Source organism: Nycticebus coucang, chromosome 2, assembly GCF_027406575.1.
Source record: "Nycticebus coucang isolate mNycCou1 chromosome 2, mNycCou1.pri, whole genome shotgun sequence".
NCBI lineage: Eukaryota > Metazoa > Chordata > Mammalia > Primates > Lorisidae > Nycticebus > Nycticebus coucang.
Window position 1 is genome coordinate 80,292,267 of NC_069781.1, and position 20,252 is coordinate 80,312,518.

The 20,252-nt window shown below is 37.5% G+C and overlaps 1 protein-coding gene across 4 annotated transcripts in view; it reads right to left on the bottom strand.

Moving 5' to 3' along the window:
* PTAR1 (protein prenyltransferase alpha subunit repeat containing 1) overlaps window positions 1-20,252 on the bottom strand; it is a 73,981-nt gene that overhangs the window by 9,890 nt on the left and 43,839 nt on the right. For 3 of the 4 annotated variants that reach the window (XM_053574737.1, XM_053574745.1, XM_053574754.1), the window contains exon 6: window positions 10,353-10,657. The exons of the other annotated variant lie outside the window; for it this stretch is intronic. In XM_053574737.1, the coding sequence (XP_053430712.1) occupies window positions 10,353-10,657 (305 nt within the window). The remainder of the gene's footprint in view (window positions 1-10,352; window positions 10,658-20,252) is intronic. 4 annotated transcript variants of the gene reach the window in all.

Genomic DNA, 20,252 nt, shown 5'->3' on the forward strand with positions numbered 1-20,252 from the left:
TTTTTAAAGATCATTAAATTATGTTCAAAAGAAGTTCAAAGCACAGTAAGTATATTCATTCTTTACTCTTTTTTTTTTTTGGATCAACACAATTGAAGCGTGCTGTGAAAGGTTAACTATAGGTGTGCCATGTGATAAAAAGGGTCGGAAAACACTGCTCTAGAGGCTTACTCCATGGCCTTTACTCAATGCTTTAATAAAAGATCTGCTGCAACTGGTTTTGTTATCGAGAAACCAACTGAACTTTCTCTTAAATCCACTACTATAGTTTTGAATATCAACATGCATTGGGGATGTGCTGGATGTGTATATTAAGAAACATAGTTCCTGTTCTCACTGTAATAACAGGGATTCTTCTGCCCTTAAAAATCACCTGGAATTGTTTATTAAAAATGAAAATACACGTTCGTAATCTCCAAAAATTTTGATTCAGTGGAGGGTACATTTATTGTACATTGCAAGATAAACTACACAGGTTCTGAGCTGTTATATCTAATCATTTATATTAGCAACATCAAAGAGAATTTTATTCATTTTCCTGCAAATTCTGAAGTAGCTAGGGAGTACATAATGTACCCATTTTATAGAAGGTAAAACTTAAAGGATAAATAAACTGCCTACTGGTGGCAAGTCAGCAGTAGAAAACTGGCCTGTGTAATACAGGCATACCTTGTCTTACTACGCTTTGGTTGTGCTTCACAGAGACTGCATTTTTAACAGAATGGCTCGTGGCAACCTCCCCCTGAGCCAACTCTATCGATACCATTTTTTAAATAGCATATGTTCACTTTGTTTGTGTGTCACATTTTGGTTATTCTCCCAATGTTTCAAACTTTTTCATTGTTATTATGTCTGTTATGGTAAGCTGTGATCAGTGATCTTAACGGTACTAATTTAACTGTTTGGGCGTATTAACCACACTCATATAAGATAGAGAACCTAACTGATAAATGTTGTGTGTGGTCTGACTGCTCCACCAACCAGCCACCTCTCTCCCCATCCTCAAGCATCCTGTTAAGACATAATGATATTGGGATTAAAGATGGCGGCCAAGTAACAGCTTCCCTGCAACTGGGCACGGTGAGTCTGGGGAGATAAGACTCCAGGCATCTCTGGCTGGTGGGATCTGCCTATAATCATCCCTTTGAGGATACCAGGGAGTCAGCAAGGGACTTCTGGACCCAAAGAGGAGGACAACAACAGTGGAAAACTGGCAAGTGGTTGCGTGTGTTCCATCGACCTAATCCACCGGCAACCGTAAGTACAAGCAGCAGTGAGACTGCAAACCAGAAAGGCCTTACCTGTGAACTGTTTCAGTGTTTTTGAACTTGGCACTCAGTTGAACTACCTTGGGGAGAGGTTGAGCAGGAGTGTGGAGAACTTTGGGCATTGTCTAGGGCCCCAGACTGAGCCACTGAGCTGGGCTGCAGGGAGCCATTATAGAGAACTGCCCCCCAAGCTCCGCCCACAGGGTCCGAGAGGAAGGATCCTGGGGCACCCAGTAACCTAGTGACTGAGCAGCCTAAGGTGGGGACTGAGCTGCCTTACAGCCTTAACGCTTAGGGGCAGAGTGAGACGGTTTGGGCACATTGGAAACTCGGGCTGTTGCCCTGGATAGAGTGCCGTGGCATCACAGCTCATAGCAACCTAAAACTCCTGGCGTGGCACCGCCCAGACCTCCATAAGAGCTGCGCCAGGAACCCCGACCTGCAACCTGCACCCACTGGGCCTCCGCATGCCCTGACCAGGAACTGCGGGAGCTGCAGAACCCTGCGTCCTCCCTCCTGTGTCCTCCAGGCCTCCACACTGGCCCATTCGTCTGGCCAGGGATACTGGTAGGTGTGTGACCTCTGGAGCCCTCCCTGCTTCTGCGCAGAGCCCGTCTCCTGGACAGAGACTGCTGAAGCCTTGGGCTCTCTGTGCCAAAGTCACTGGGCGCCAGGCACTCCCAGACCCGTGCACACCACCTCCCGCCCTGTTGCTGGATCTGGGTGTGTCAAACGCCAGAGCTGCTTCCACAACCAGAACTCCCTAGCTGGGGCAGCCCCAGAGGAACGACACAGGGTCACCCCCTACAAAGATCCAGCAACAATAGAGTAATCCCAATGGGGTCTAATCTTGGAGAGACACCTCCCAAACTCTGAGGACCGCCAGAGGCAACGGTGAAAACAATCATGAGGCAAAATCAACAGAAAAACTGTGGCAATATGAATAATCAAAGTAGATCAACTACCCCAAGGATCAATGGGGCAGACACAGCACAAGATCCTATGCACAAACAAATAGCTGAGATGTCAGAAATCGAATTCAGAATGTGAATATCAAATAAGATCGAATTAGAACTCCAAGCAGTAACCCAAAAGATACCTCAAGAATTCAACAAATTCAAAGACCAAATGACCAAAGATATTGACACATTCAGACAAGAAGCTGCAGCCCTCAAAGATCTGAGAAACACAGTAGAATCCCTCACAAACAGAATGGAGCAAGCAGAAGAAAGGATTCCTGACACTGAAGACAAAGTTTTTGAACGCTCCCAAACTCTCAAAGAGGAAGAGAAATGGAGGGCAAAAACACATCACTCTCTCAGAGAGCTCTTGGATAATTAGAATAAAATCAATATTCTTCTTACAGGGATCCCCGAAAGCGACGAAGTGGCTACACAAGGCACAGAGTTTCTTCTCCAAGAGATTATGAAGGAGAACTTTCCAGACATGTCAAGAGATTCTGAAATTCAGATAGCAGACAGTTTCAGAACTCCAGCAAGACTCAACCCGAATAAGACATCCCCCAGATACATCATAATCAATTACACTAAAGGTAATATGAAGGAGAAAATTCTGAAAGCCGCCAGACGAAAGAAAACCATTACCTACAAGGGGAAGAATATTAGAATAACTTCAGATCTCTATGCTGAAACCATTCGAGCTAGAAGAGGATGGTCATCGACTTTTAATCTCCTAAAACAAAATAACTTTCAACCCAGGATCCTATACCCAGCTAAACTGAGTTTCATTTATGACAGAGAAATTAAATACTTCAATGACATTCACATGTTGAAGAAATTTGCCATAACTAAACCAGCTCTCCAGGATATTCTCAGACCTATCCTCCATAAACACCAGCGTAATCCTCCACCACAAAAGTAAACCCACCCAGAAAATTTTGATCAAATTCCAACTTCCACAGTCTCAAAAGGATTAAAAATGTCCACCGGACTCTCAAAAGGCTTATCAATATTCTTAATTAATGTGAATGGTTTAAACTGTCCTGTAAAGAGGCACAGGTTGGCTGACCGGATACAAAAACTCAAGCCAGATATCTTCTGAATAAAAGAATCACATCTTACATTAAAAGACAAATATAGATTCAAGGTGAAGGGATGGTCATCTATATTCCAGGCAAATGGAAAGCAGAAAAAAGCAGGTGTTGCAATCCTGTTCGCAGACACAATTATTTTGGCTTTAAACCAACCAAAATAATTAAGGATAAGGATGGACACTTCATATCTGTTAAAGGTAATACTCAATATGATGAGATCTCAATTATTAATATTTATGCACCCAACCAGAATGCACCTCAACTTATAAGAGAAACTCTAACAGACATGAAGAACTCTATTTCCTCCACTTCCATAGTAGTTGGAGATTTTAACACCCCTTTAGCAGTCCTGGATAGATCCTCCAAAAAGAAGCTAAGCAAAGAAATTTTAGATTTAAACTCAACCATTCAACATCTGGACTTAACAGACATCTACAGAACATTTCATCCCCAAAAAACTGAATACACATTCTTCTCATGAGCCCACGGAACATACTCCAAAATTGACCACATCCCAGGCCACAAATCTAACCTCAGCAAATTTAAAAAAATAGAAATTATTCCTTGCATCTTCTCAGACCATCATGGAATAAAAGTTGAACTCAATAAAAACAGGAACCTTCATATCCATACAAAAAAATGGAAGCTAAACAACCTTATGCTGAAGGATACATGGGTTATAGATGAGATTAAGAAGGAAATCACCGAATTTTTGGAACAAAACAACAATCAAGACACGAATTACCAGAACCTCTGGGATACTGCAAAGGCAGTCCTGAGAGGGAAATTTATAATACTGCAAGCCTTCCTCAAGAAAACGGAAAGAGAGGAAGTTAATAACTTAATGGGACATCTCAAGCAACCGCAGAAGGAAGAACCTCCAACCCCAAACCCAGGAGAAGAAAAGACATAACCAAAATAAGAGCAGAATTAAATAAAATTGAAAACAAAAGAACTATACAACAGATCAATAAATCCAAAAGTTGGTTTTTTGAAAAGATCAATAAAATATATAAACCTTTGGCCACCCTAACCAGGAAAAAAAGAGTAAAATCTCTAATTTCATCAGTCAGAAATGGTAATGATGAAGTAACAACAGACCCCTCAGAAATTCAAAAACTCCTTAACGAATACTACAAGAAACTCTATTCTCACAAATATGAAAATCTGAAAAGAAATCAACCAATGCCTGGAAGTACGCCACCTACCAAGACTTAGCCAGAATGAAGTGGAAATGTTGAACAGGCCTATATCAAGTTCTGAAATAGCATCAACTATACAAAATCTCCCTAAAAAGAAAAGCCCAGGACCAGATGGCTTTATGTCAGAATTCTACCAAACCTTTAAAGAAGAACTAGTACCTATATTACTAAATCTCTTCCAAAATATAGAAAAAGAAGGAATATTACCCAACACATTCTACGAAGCAAACATCACCTTGATCCCCAAATCAGGGAAAGACCCAACAAGAAAAGAAAATTATAGACCAATATCACTAATGAATATTGATGCTAAAATACTTAATAAGATCCTAACAAACAGAATCCAACAACACATCAAAAAAATTATACACCATGACCAAGTGGGATTTATCGCAGGGTCTCAAGGCTGGTTTAATATACATAAATCTATAAATGTAATTCAGCACATAAACAAACTAAAAAAGAAGGACCATATGATTCTTTCAATTGATGCAGAAAAAGCTTTTGATAATATCCAGCATCCCTTCATTATCAGAACACTTAAGAAAATTGGTATAGAAGGGACATTTCTTAAACTAATAGAGGCTATCTACAGCAAACCCACAGCCAATATTATATTGAATGGAGTTAAATTGGAATCATTTCCACTTAGATCAGGAATCAGGCAAGGTTGCCCATTGTCTCCATTGCTCTTTAACATTGTAATGGAAGTTTTAGCCATTGCAATTAGGGAAGAAAAGGCGATCAAGGGTATCCACATAGGGTCAGAAGAGATCAAACTTTCACTCTTCGCAGATGATATGATCGTATATCTGGAAAACACTAGGGATTCTACTACAAAACTTTTAGATGTGATCAAGGAATACAACAATGTCTCAGGCTACAAAATCAATACCCATAAATCTGTAGCCTTTATACATACCAACAATAACCAAGCTGAAAAAACAGTCAAGGACTCTATTCCTTTCACAGTAGTGCCAAAGAAGATGAAATATTTGGGAGTATACCTAACAAAGGACATGAAAGATCTCTACAAAGAGAACTATGAAACTCTAAGAAAAGAAATAGCCGAAGATGTTAACAAATGGAAAAACATACCATGCTCATGGCTGGGAAAAATCAACATTGTTATGATGTCCATACTACCCAAAGCAATATATAATTTTAATGCAATCCCAATTAAAGCTCCACTGTCGTACTTTAAAGATCTTGAAAAAATAATACTTCATTTTATATGGAATCAGGAAAACCTCGAATAGCCAAAATATTACTCATCCATAAAAACAAAATAGGAGGAATCACGCTACCAGACCTGAGACTGTACTATAAATTGATAGTGATCAAAACAGCATGGTACTGGCACAAAAACAGAGAAGTAGATATCTGGAACAGAATAGAGAACCAAGAGATGAATCCACCTACTTATCGTTATTTGCTCTTTGACGAGCCAATTAAAAACATTCAGTGGGGAAAAGATTCCCTATTTAACAAATGGTGCTGGGTGAACTGGCTGGCAACCTGTAGAAGACTGAAACTGGACCCACATCTTTCACCATTAACTAAGATAGACCCTCACTGGATAAAAGACTTAAACTTAAGACATGAAACTATAAAAATACTTGAAGAAAGTGCAGGGAAAACTCTTGAAGGAATCGGCCTGGGTGAATATTTTGTGAGGAGGACTCCCCAGGCAATTGAAGCAGTATCAGAAATACACTACTGGGACCTGATCAAACTAAAAAGCTTGTGCACAGCCAAGGACATAGTAAGTAAAGCAAGCAGACAACCCTCAGAATGGAAGAAAATATTTGCAGGTTATACCTCCGATAAAGGTCTAATAACCAGAATCCACAGAGAACTCAAACGTATTATCAAGAAAAGAACACGTGACCCCATCTCAGGGTGGGCAAGGGACTTGAAGAGAAGCTTCTCCAAAGAAGACAGACGCACAATCTACAAACACATGAAAAAAAGCTCATCATCCTTAATCATCAGAGAAATGCAAATCAAAACTACTGTGAGATATCACCTAACCCCAGTAAGAGTAGCCCACATAACAAAATCCCCAAACCAGAAATGTTGGCGTGGGTGTGGAGAAAAGGGCACACTTCTACACTGCTGGTGGGAATGCACACTAATACATTCCTTCCGGAAGGGTGTTTGGAGAATACTTAGAGAACTAAAAATAGACCTGCCATTCGATCCTATAATTCCTTTACTAGGTTTATACCCAGAAGACCAAAAATCACAATATAATAAACATCTGTACCAGAATGTTTATTGCAGCCCAATTCATAATTGCTAAGTCATGGAAGAAACCCAAGTGCATCGACCCACGAATGCACTAGCAAATTGTGGTACATGTATACCATGGAATATTATGCAGCCTTTAGAAAGATGGAGACTTTACCTCTTTCATGTTTACATGGATGGAGCTGGAACATATTCTTCTTAGCAAAGTATCTCAGGAATGGAATAAAAAGTATCCAATGTACTCAGCTCTACCATGAAGCTAAATTATAGCTTTCAATGAAGGCTATAACCCATCTAGAGCACAAGACTATGGGGAATGGGCCAAGAAAGGGAAGGGAGGGGGGAGGTCATGATGAAGGGATGGTAATGGGTGGGGCCACACCTACGGTGAATCTTAGAATGGGTACAGGGGAAACTTACTAAATGCAGAATACAAATGCCTACATACAGTAACTAAGAAAATGCCATGAAGGTTACGTTGAAAAGTTTGATGAGAATATTTCAGATTGTATATGAAACCAGCACATTGTACCCCTTGATTGCACTAATGTACACAGATATGATTTAACAAGAAAAGTAAATTAAAAAAAAAAAGACATAATGATATTGAATTTAGGCTAATAACCCTACAATGGCCTATAAGTATAAAGTGAAAAGAAGAATCACATGTCTCTCACTTTAAATCAAAAACTAGAAATGATTAAGCTAAATGAGGAAGGCACGTTCAAAGCCAAGACAGGTAGGGAGCTGGGCCACTTTCATTAAACAGGTCTGTTCTGACTGCAATTGTAAAGTTTTTGAATGAAATTAACAGTGCTACTCCAGTGAATACATGAATAAGAAAGTGAAATATAAACTTATTGCTGATATGGAGAATATTTTAGTGATCTGGAAAGAAGATCATCCAGCCATAACATTCTGTTTAACGAGACCAAGGCCCTTGTGCTCTTCAATTCTATAAAGCCTGAGAAAGGTGAGAAGGCTGAAAAAGAAGAGTATAAAACTAGCAGAGGTTGGTTATGAGGTTTAAGGAAAGATGCCATCTTTATAACAAAAGTGCAGAGTAAAGCAACAAGTGCTGATGTACAACTTGTAGCAAGTTATCCAGATGATCTAAGACATATGATAAAGGTAGCTACACTAGACTCTAGAGTTTTAATGTAGGTGAAATGGTCTTCTATTGGAAGAAGATAACTAGAGAAAAGTCAATGCCTGGCTTCAAAGCTTCAAAGGACAGACCAACTTATTGGTAGGTAGTGGCTACTGCATTTGGTGATTTTAAGTTAAAGCCAATGCTCATATACCATTCCAATAATCCTAGGTCCCTTAAGAATTATTCTACTCTGCCTATGCTCTATGAGTAGAACAAAGCCAAGATGAAAGGACAGCTGTTGATAGCTCATCTGTTTACTGAACAGTTTAAGCCCACTGTTGAGAGCAATTGCTTAGAAAATAATTCCTTTCAAAATATTACTAATAACTGTAATAAAGCTGATCACTAGAGAGCTCTGACAGATACATGTAAGATTAATGTTGCTTTCATGCCTTCTACTATGACAACTATTTTACAGCCCATGAATCAAGGAAGAACTTAGACTTTTCAAGTCTTATTATTTAAAAAAATACATTTCATAAAGCTATAGCTGCCAACAACAGTGATTACTTTGAAGTACTGGACAAAGTAAACTGAAAAACTTCTGCAAAGGATTCACCATTAAAAACATTAGTGGGGGGAGGTCCAAATATCAATGTGAACAGTAGTTTGGAAGAAGGTGATTATAATTCTCATAGATAACTTCAAGGAGTTCCAGACTTCAGTGGAGGAAATCACATTTAATGTGTTGGAAAAAGCAACAGACGTATAAGTGGAACCTGAAGATGTGACTGAACTGGTGTAATCTCACAATAAAACTTGAAAGGATGAGGAATTATTTTTATGAATGAAATGGAATCTGCTTTTGGTGAAGATGCTATGAATACTGTTCAAATGACAACAAAGGATTTAGAATATTAGATAAACTTAATTTATCTGGCAGGATTTGACAGGACTGACTCCAATTTTGAAAGAATAAAATGTATAAAATGCTACCAAACAACATTGTATGCTACAGAGAACTCTTTCATGAAAGGAAGAGTTTATCGAGGAGGCAAACTGCATTGCTGTCTTATTTTAAGAAATTTCCACAGCCACCCCAATCTTTAGCAACCACTGCTCTGATCAGTCAGCAGCAACCAACATCAAGACTCTCCTGAGCAAAAAGATCAATTCACTAATGGCTCAGAGAATTGTTAGCATTTCTTATTAATGAAGTACCTTTTAAATTATAAGTATACTCTTTTTTAGGCATCATGGTATTGCACACTTAATAGTCTACAATAGTGTAAACATAACTTTCATATGCACTTGGAAACCAAAAAATTCATGTGACTCTCTTAATTGTGAGAGTCTGGAACTGAACCCATAATATCTTCGAGCTATAGAAGCAATGAAATTCTGTAACAACAAAATAACCTTCAAGTTAGGATCTATCTTCTCTCTTGAAAATGTGAAATAAGAATACTTTGGTTTTAACAGAAAAAGAGAATTATCTACTTATGAAGAAAAGAAAGATTGTATTCTGATTTTATTTAGCACAGGATGGCAACTAATCAGGTTCCCTCCAATATATTACAAGAAAGACTGGAACAGAGAAAGGGGGACACCTCAATAGTTTTTCAGAAATATACAAATTCAAAAAAAATGACTATCTCCTGCCTGGCAGAGGCAAGTCTTTTGTCTAAAAATAGAATCCCAAAAAGTAGAAAATTAGAGACGTCTCCAAATAAAGGAAGAGCTAAAACAAATGAAGGAAGAGGTTCACATACCTGGACTTCATTCCAATGTGAAATGTACTTTACTATCAAATGTACTCAAAACTCAGGTTAATAGATGGTTTACAAACTTCTACTCCTCCCTACCAGTCTTTCTCTGCTCCCAAGAGAAATTCTCTTACACTTCAGATAATAAAAAAGCATCAAGAAAGTCTACCTAAAAATAAGTTAATTTGCAGTTTATCAGGATCTGAAAAATGGTGAAGCTTACCTTATTCTCCAGGTCTTCTCAATAGACTCAATCCCTACTGTGCACCAAAATCAGGTGTTAAGAAGGTTTTTTGTGTTTTTTTTTTTTTTTTTGTAGAAAACAAGGCAATGCTTTATCTTAGATATATTAAATAAAAGGATTTCCAAGAAGGAAGCCTGGAAACTTGTGTTACTATCTTATTTTCCTTGTTTTTGTTTTATTTTGAATGTAACACATTATTCTTTTGCACAGTCATGGTTGAATACCACTATCCTAAACTAGATAGTGGTACTCAACAGCTTAGGATTGTGGTATTCAACAGGCAAAAATGTGTAAGAGCAATCTCACACTGCTGATGGTGACGATGATGACAATGATATGGTTAACATAAACCCTTTAACTTTAACTACGATCAAATGACTATGTTTATTCAAATAGGCAAGAATTAGGTGTAACTCCTCCTATAGCTCTGATAAGGACATGCAGAAGGGAAAATGGATTTTTCATTCTCTTACCTATGACACCAAAGGGTTTCATGTCCTGGGTAGGAATCAATAAGATCAGTGCTGAATTCAACTTCTTCTTCTAGAAGATGAGGAAGATTTATCCTTGGTTCCTCTGTTGAAACTGCCGCTTCTTCATCTTTTGGAAGAAGTAGGGCTGGTTCACTTCTCAAAGGGTTTTGCTCCAATACAGAACTGTCTATCACAGTTTGGCTAATCAAAGATTTTAACAAAAACTGGCGGTAGTGAAATCCACTGTGGTCTGAAACGTGCATCGATGCCCAATGTTTAGTAGAAGACAGTTCATCAAGAAGAATCTTGTAGGAAGAAAAAAGGTAGTGAGAAGAGAATAACCCAAATTTTTTCTTTTTCCACTAATCCTGGGATTTCTCCTTGGATTGTTCCTTGTTTCGTTGACAATAACATCCTTACCATTATTTTGTATATAATGTGTTGTTACTCAGTAGATGCTTAATACATGCTACTTTACCCTTTCCCTCATATAGTGACAGTTAAAAACAAAAAAAATAGAATTGAGGACTTTTCATTCTTTCTCTGGTATAGGCGTAGAAAATTAAAATTCTAAAATAATGATGAACATTAGGGTGTTCATTTACAAGAAATTCTTTTGTAAAAGGAAAACTATACATTCAGATGTTACTTTGATGTAAGCTTTCTTTTACATTTAACAAATATGTATAACATCTAACTTATTACCTGGTCAACAAACATCTAACTTATTACCTGGTCAACAAAAGACTCAGTGAAATTATTTCTTTGTCACTGTTAAGTTTCACAAGGGCAGAGACCATGTCTGTCTTTTTCTTTTTTTCAATGGTCTTGCTTATACTACTAACCACGTCTGTCTTTTTAACTACTTAATTCTAAGGAGTTAGCACAAAAACATGATGTGTGAACAAGAGGATTTTTCAAGAGCTCATGACTTTCACCATTCATCTCAAACTCACTTACCACCAATAATAAATGGGTTTTTTAACAGAAGTTCGGCAATAAATCGTTTAAATCTTTGTACTACAAATCCTATAAACCAAAAAAATTTAAATGAAATTATTTTTAAAAGCAGCATTTACGAAAAAAAATATCTGGCAGTGTCTTTGACAGGTAGCAAATGTTAATCAGTTTTGATCAGTAGAGGGTATATTGAGGGCCTACCACATTCCACCAGAAGATTTTCAGACAGCTAAGGAAAAAAAGACACACTTGTAAACAGTGAACAATACAGGCAGTATAATGCCAAATGACACCCTTATAGGCTTGTTAAGGGTTCCAAGCAAATGCCACTTCTTACATCTCTTTACTTCTGTAGAAAAATCTTTCCCTGTTCTGAACCTCCAACATACTTGTGTGTTCTACCATATATATTAAACAATTTTCTGTGCATCTGTTCATTCTCATTAAACTCAAGTACCTAAGATATTTATTCCTAATTGATGGTTCAATCCCCTATACCCACTGGCATCAGAGTAGATACACAAATATTTCATGAATAGATGAATAAGCAATTTAACAAATGAGGTGACTGGTACAAAGGAATAACATTTGTTCCAGCCAGGATGGCCAGGTTATACCAGTGAAATACTTTAAATATCTCCCTTATGTTCCAGTGAGTTTATTCAAATTTATTAAAGAAGCTGTAGCCATTCAGTTTTTGAGTAATGAAAAATAAGATCATTTATTTGATTTTAAAAGGGGAGCAATATTAAAGCACTAGATAAAACTTCTACCTGGAAAAAAATTAATGATATTAACATTATTATATCTTTGAAGAATTTACTTGCAGGACATTTAGGTTATTATAAAGCAGCTTTTTATCGGTAGTATGGCTTCTTAATGTGGACTGAAAAAAGGGCTCTGCTTGATAAAAATGAACTTACATAATATGAAAAACCTTTAGATTATTTCTTATGGGATATATCTATGTACAAAACCTGTGATTTATTGTTTAATTTTACGAATACTAAAAGTTTTCAACAAAATCAATTTAATTAATGCCTTAAAAAAATTCCTAGACATTTTTAGAGAAAAATCCACTACATTCTTCTCCTTAAACATGCATATTAAACCAAAGAAGAAACTTTAAAAGGAATCTAGGACATTTTCTTATTAAAATAAAAAGGTATACGAATAAAGCCAATGATTGAAAGAAAGACAGCAATTATTTTATGTAATCAACTTAGGCTGAGCATGGTGGTTCACGCCTATAATCTCAGCACTTTAGGAGGCTAAGGAAAGAGGATTGCTTGAGCCCAGGAAGTGGAGGTTACAGTGAGCTACCTACCCTCAGGCTACTGCACTCCAGTCTGGGTGACAGAGTGAGACCTTGTCTCTGATGATGATGATGAAGATAGAAAATTAAAGATACACAGCTTAAATTAAGGTACTGACTGAATGACCTTTACATGATATTCCTTAAATTTCCTTATTCTTTTCCGACTTCCACATCAAAATGGACAAGTGAATGAATAAAATACAAGAAAGAAAACTAAACAAGCAGGGCTACAAAACAGAGGAATAAATAACAGATTGAAAATAAAAGACCACTAAAAATGTACATGGCACAAGTCTTACAAATTTGATTTTTGTTCTCATTTTGTTAAAGTGACAACAAAATGATAAAAAAAAGATCATTATAGAAGACTCCAATAATATAGAACAATGTAAAAAAACGAATAAAAATCCCCATGATCCCATTGGCCAGAGATCATCACTCTTTTAACATTCTGGCATAAAACCACTCTTCAGATTTTTTTCTGTACATGCATATGAGCAGAGTTTATTTATTTATTTATTTTTAATTAAATAATAGCTGTGAACATTAATGCAATCATGGGGTACAATGTGCTGGTTTTCTATACAATTTGAAATGTTTTTATCAAACTGGTTAACATAGCCTTCATGGCTATTTTCTTAGTTACTGTGTTAAGACATTTATATTCTACACCTAGTAAATTTCACATGTACCCTTGTAAGATGCACCAAAGGTGTGTCCCCCAATTACTCTCCTTCCACTCATGCTCCCCCCTCCCTTTCCTTCCCTCTCCCCTTTGGGATACTCTTTTGTACTGATTTTATTCCACTTAAATTATAAACATATTCCTATGGCATTAAATTCCTATGGCAGTATTTATGTATTTTATGTATTATGTATTTATTTTATGTAATTTATGTATTTATGTAATTTCATCCTCAGGATTATAAGTTAACCATTCCCCTATTTATTTCTACTCTTGTATGCTGAACACTTATATATAAAAACCTGTGTGTTATCTATTTATTTAGGAGAAATTTCTAGAAAGATACTTGTTGAAACAGAAAAAACATAAGGTTCTTGATGTATTTTGCCAAAGTGCCCTTCACAAAGGCAGTGTTATTTATAATCCTGTTGGAAGTACATATTAATGCCTATTTCCTAAATTCCTAATAAATACTTTAATTTTCACTAATGCATTAAGTAGAAAATCACATTTTAGTTTAATTTACACTTTGTTAATCATCATCAAGGCTAAATATTTTTTCTTGTGATTGTTTTTCCTTTGTTTTTTTCATTTATGAATTGCCTATTTTTGCCTAATTACCTACTTTTATGAATTGCCTACTTTACTACTTGTGATAGTCTTTCTCCTTCTCCTCATGGGTTTATAACGAGATCTTTATATATTAAAATAGTATTCCTATAATCCTAGTACTCTGAGAGGCTGAGGCGGGTAGAGCCAGAGCAAGACCCTATCTCTAAAAAATAGCGGGGCACTGTGGTGGGAGCCTATAGTCCCAGCTACTTCGGAGGCTGAAGCAAGAGAACCACTTGAGCCCAAGAGTTTGAAGTTGCTATGAGCTGTCACGCCATGGTACTCTACTGAGGGTTACAAAGTGAAATGCCATATTCATCATTAATGAAATCTGTACATATTATTTATGTATTGGGATTTGTTTTTGAGCTTTATATTCTCTTCCATTACTGAGACTATTTTCATTACTCTTAATAGACATTTAAATATCTAACCATATATGTACATGTTCCCTGTTTTTCCTTTTCCCCAACAATTTCTTAAAGCTTTATTCTTTCTAATGAATTTTAAAAGAAATTTTTGAAGTAGAAAAATAAATTAGTAGAGGGCGGAGCAAGATGGCAGCCGAGTAACAGCTTCCTTGCATCTGGGCACCGAGAGTCTGGGGATATAGGACTCCAGGCATCTCTGGCTGGTGGGATCTGCCTATCATCACCCCTGAGAGGACACAGGGAGTCAGCGAGAGACTTCTGGACCCCAAGAGGAGGACTAAAACAGTAGAAAACTGGCAAGTGATCGCGTGTGTTCAATCCGTCTAAACCCGCCCGCAACTGTAAGTTCAGTAGCAGCGAGACTGCAAACCAGAAAGGCCTTACCTGTGAACTGTTTTGGTGTCTTTGGACTTGGCACTCAGCTGAAATGCCTTGGGGAGAGCCTGAGCGGGAGTGCGGAGAACTTTGGCCTTTGTCTAGGGCCCCAGTCTGAGCTGCTGAGCCAGACGGAGCTAATAGTGTTTGGCTCTGGGTCACAGGCAGACACTGTGAGCGATCTGCCCTGGCAAGCTCCACCCTCAGGGTCCCAGAGCTGGAATTGGGTGGGAGCTGCTAACCCAGCGACCAAGTAGCCTAAGGGCAGGGTCTGAGCTGCCTTGCAGCCCTAACCCTCGGGGGCAGATGGGAGACCACTTTTGACACACAGGGTAAGTGGATAGCCACTTCAGCAGTGATTGCAGCGACAAACACTTCCCTGAGAAAGCTACTGCTCAGTAACTGAACAAGTTCAAACTGCCTTTTAAGTGGGCTCAAGAGAGATTTAGGGTGTCTACCTGCTGGGCTTTGAGAAACTAGCAGCCTCCAGTCGTATCACAACTGTGATTAACATCTCATACCACAGAAGACCACGTGTTGCCCAGACAATATTCAATAGCATATACATACTGCTTTGTTTTTGGTTGTGTTTTTTTTTTTTTTTTTGGTTTGGTTGTTTTTTTTGTTTATTTTGATGTTGTGGATTGTTGTTCTGTTTTTTAAGTTCAACCTTTTCCATACAGATCCTTTTTCTTTCTCAATTTTTCTAGTTTAATTATAATTTCCCATTGCTGCCTATTTCAATAATTAGAACTTCCTTTTTGTTAGTGTTTCTACTGCTATTATTTGGTTTTTCCAGCCAATTTTATCCCGTAAAGTTTTCTGTAGGCTTGTTTTGGCTTGATTTATAGCATTTTTGTCTTTCCTCTCTACTTGGTGGAGGTGGGGTACTGTGTCTGATCAGGTTGAAAAAGAGCTGCTGACCTCAAGGGAACCACCCCACTGGGTAGCCACAGAAGGTGGTTTTTTTTTTTTAAGGTTGTATCAAAGTACCCTACTGTATACCTATATTGCTCTGTCTCCCTCTTTCTGTGCCTCTCTTCTTTTTGTTAATATTACTTTTACCCACCCCATCTCCTTCCTCTATTTTTCTTTTTTTTTCTTCTTATCACTCGGTCCTCCTTTCTTTCATCCCTTTTTTGCTCTTCAACCTTCTCACCCTTCTGGTAAAGAGCAAGAGGAAGTGAAAGGAAAATTAGGGCAAGGAAACAGATAAAAGAAATCACCCATGAGGAAGAATCAGCAGAAAACTCCAGGCAACATGAAGAACCAGTCCAAGACAACCCCGCCAAGGGACCAGGAGGTAGCTACTGCAGAGGATTCCACCTATACAGAAATGTTAGGAATGACAGAAAGGGAATTTAGAATACACATGTTGAAAACAATGAAAGAAATGATGGAAACAATGAAGGAAACTGCTAATAAAGTGGAAAATAACCAAAAGGAAATCCAAAAACAGAATCAAATCAGAGATGAACGATATGAAGAATATAAAAAGGATATAGCAGAGCTGAAGGAAATGAAACAGTCAATCAGGGAACTTAAAGATGCAAAAGAAAGTATCAGCAACAGGTTAGACCATGCAGAAGAAAGAATTTCAGAGGTAGAAGACAAAGTTTTTGAGATAACTCAGATAGTAAAAGAGGCAGAAAATTAGAGAGAGAAAGCAGAACGTTCACAGTCAGAATTATGGGACTTTATGAAGCGTTCCAACATACGAGTTATAGGAATTCCAGAAGGGGAAGAAGAATGCCCCAGAGGAATGGAAGTCATACTAGAGAATATTATAAAAGAAAATTTCCCAAATATCACCAAAGATTCTGACACACTGCTTTCAGAGGGAAATCAGACCCTAGGTCGCCTCAACTCTAACCCAGCTTCTCCAAGACACATTGGGATGAACCTGTCCAAAGTCAAGACAAAAGAAAAGATTCTGCAAGCTGCCAGGAGTAAGCGCCAGTTGACCTACAGGGGCAAATCCATCAGATTGACCGCAGACTTCTGTAATAAAACTTTCCAAGCAAGAAGACAATGGTCATCCACCTTTAATCTACTTAAACAGAACAATTTCCAGCCCAGAATTCTGTACCCTGCTAACATAAGATTCAAAATTGACGGAGAAATCAAATCATTTACAGATATACAAACATTGAGGAAATTCGCCACAACAAGACCAGCTCTACAGGAAATACTTCAACCTGTTCTTCACACTGACCACCACAATGGATCAGCAGCAAAGTAAGAACTCAGAAATTAAAGGACAGAACCTAACCCCCATACTGATGCAAAAGATAAAACTAAGCAATGGACTCTCACAAAATAAGACGAATAGAATACTACCACACTTATCAATTATCTCAATAAATGTTAATGGCTTGAATTCCCCACTGAAGAGACACAGATTGGTTGACTGGATTAAAAAACACAAGCCATCCATTTGCTGTCTGCAAGAAACACACCTGGCTTCAAAGACAAATTAAAGGTCCCAGTCAAGGGTTGGAAGACAATTTTTCAGGCAAATGGCATTCAGAAGAAAAGAGGAGTTGCAATCTTATTTTCAGATACATGTGGATTTAAAGCAACTAAAGTCAAAAAAAGACAAAGATGGTCACTTTATATTGGTCAAGGGAAAACTACAACAAGAAGACATTTCAATTCTAAATATCTATGCACCCAATTTAAATGCTCCCAGATTCTTGAAACAGACCTTACTCAGTCTGAGCAATATATCTGATAATACCATAATAACAGGGGACCTTAACACTACTCTTACAGATCTGGACAGATCCTCTAAACAGAAATTAAACAAGGATATAAGAGACTTAAATGAGACCCTAGAACAACGGTGCTTGATAGACGCATATAGAACACTCCATCCCAAAGATAAAGAATATACATTCTTCTCATCACCCCATGGAACATTCTCCAAAATTGATCATATCCTGGGACACAAAACAAATATCAACAGAATCAAAAGAATTGAAATTTTACCTTTTATCTTCTCAGACCATAAGGCACTATAGGTGGAACTCAACTCTAACAAAAATGCTCGACCCCACCCAAAGGCATGGAAACTAAACAATCTTCTGTTGAATAACAGATGGGTGAAGGAAGAAATAAAACAGGAAATCATTAACTTCCTTGAGCATAACAACAATGAAGACACAAGCTACCAAAACCTGTGGGATACTGCAAAAGCAGTTTTGAGAGGAAAATACATCGCTTTAGATGCCTACATTTGAAAAACAGAAAAGAGAGCGCATCAACAATCTCACAAGAGATCTTATGGAATTGGAAAAAGAAGAACAATCTAAGCCTAAACTCAGTAGAAGAAAAGAAATATCCAAAATCAAATCAGAGATCAATGAAATTGAAAACAAAAGAATCATTCAGAAAATTAATGAAACAAGGAGTTGGTTTTTTGAAAAAATAAATAAAATAGATAAACCATTGGCCAGACTAACTAGAAATAGAAAAGCGAAATCTCTAGTAACCTCAATCAGAAATGATAAAGGGGAAATAACAACTGATCCCACAGAGATACAAGAGATCATCTCTGAATACTACCAGAAACTCTATGCCCAGAAATTTGACAATGTGAAGGAAATGGATAAATATTTGGAATCACACCCTCTCCCTAGATTCAGCCAGGAAGAAATAGACCTCCTGAACAGACCAATTTCAAGCACTGAGATCAAAGAAACAATAAAAAATCTCCCAACCAAAAAATGCCCTGGTCCAGATGGCTTCACTCCAGAATTCTATCAAAGCTTCAAGGAAGAGCTTATTCCTGTACTGCAGAAATTATTCCAAAAAATTGAGGAAGAAGGAATCTTCCCCAACACATTCTATGAAGCAAACATCACCCTGATACCAAAACCAGGAAAAGACCCAAACAAAAAGGAGAATTTCAGACCAATCTCACTCATGAATATAGACGCAAAAATTCTCAACAAAATCCTAGCCAATAGATTACAGCTTATCATCAAAAAAGTCATTCATCATGATCAAGTAGGCTTCATCCCAGGGATGCAAGGCTGGTTTAACATACGCAAGTCTATAAATGTTATCCACCATATTAACAGAGGCAAAAATAAAGATCACATGATCCTCTCAATAGATGCACAAAAAGCATTTGATAAAATCCAGCATCCTTTTCTAATTAGAACACTGAAGAGTATAGGCATAGGTGGCACATTTCTAAAACTGATTGAAGCTATCTATGACAAACCCACAGCCAATATTTTACTGAATGGAGTAAAACTGAAAGCTTTTCCTCTTAGAACTGGAACCAGACAAGGTTGTCCTCTGTCACCTTTACTATTCAACGTAGTGCTGGAAGTTCTAGCCAATACAATTAGGCAAGACAAGGAAATAAAGGGAATCCAAATGGGAGCAGAGGAGGTCAAACTCTCCCTCTTTGCTGACGACATGATCTTATACTTAGAGAACCCCAAAGACTCAACCACAAGACTCCTAGAAGTCATCAAAAAATACAGTAATGTTTCAGGATATAAAATCAATGTCCACAAGTCAGTAGCCTTTGTGTACACTAATAACAGTCAAGATGAGAAGCTAATTAAGGACACAACTCCCTTCACCATAGTCTCAAAGAAAATGAAATACCTAGGAATATACCTAACGAAGGAGGTGAAGGACCTCTATAAAGAAAACTATGAAATCCTCAGAAAGGAAATAGCAGAGGATATTAACAAATGGAAGAACATACCATGCTCATGGATGGGAAGAATCAACATTGTTAAAATGTCTATACTTCCCAAAGCAATCTACCTGTTCAATGCCATTCCTATCAAAATACCAACATCGTACTTTCAAGATTTGGAAAAAAGGATTCTGCGTTTTGTATGGAACCGGAAAAAAACCCCGTATAGCTAAGGCAGTTCTCTGTAACAAAAATAAAGCTGGGGGCATCAGCATACCAGATTTTAGTCTGTACTACAAAGCCATAGTGCTCAAGACAGCATGGTACTGGCAGAAAAACAGAGACATAGACACTTGGAATCGAATTGAAAACTAAGAAATGAAACTAACATTTTACAACCACCTAATCTTTGATAAACCAAACAAGAACATACCTTGGGGGAAAGACTCCCTATTCAATAAATGGTGTTGGGAGAACTGGATGTCTACATGTAAAAGACTGAAACTGGACCCACACCTTTCCCCACTCACAAAAATTGATTCAAGATGGATAAAGGACCTAAACTTAAGGTATGAAACAATAAAAATCCTCCAAGAAAGCATAGGAAAAACACTGGAAGATATTGGCCTGGGGAAAGACTTCATGAAGAAGACTGCCATGGCAATCGCAACAACAAAAATAAACAAATGGGACTTCATTAAACTGAAAAGCTTCTGTACAGCTAAGGAGATAATAACCAAAGCAAAGAGACAACCTACACAATGGGAAAGGATATTTGCATATTTTCAATCAGACAAAAGCTTGATAACTAGGATCTATAGAGAACTCGAATTAATCAACATGAAAAAAGCCAACA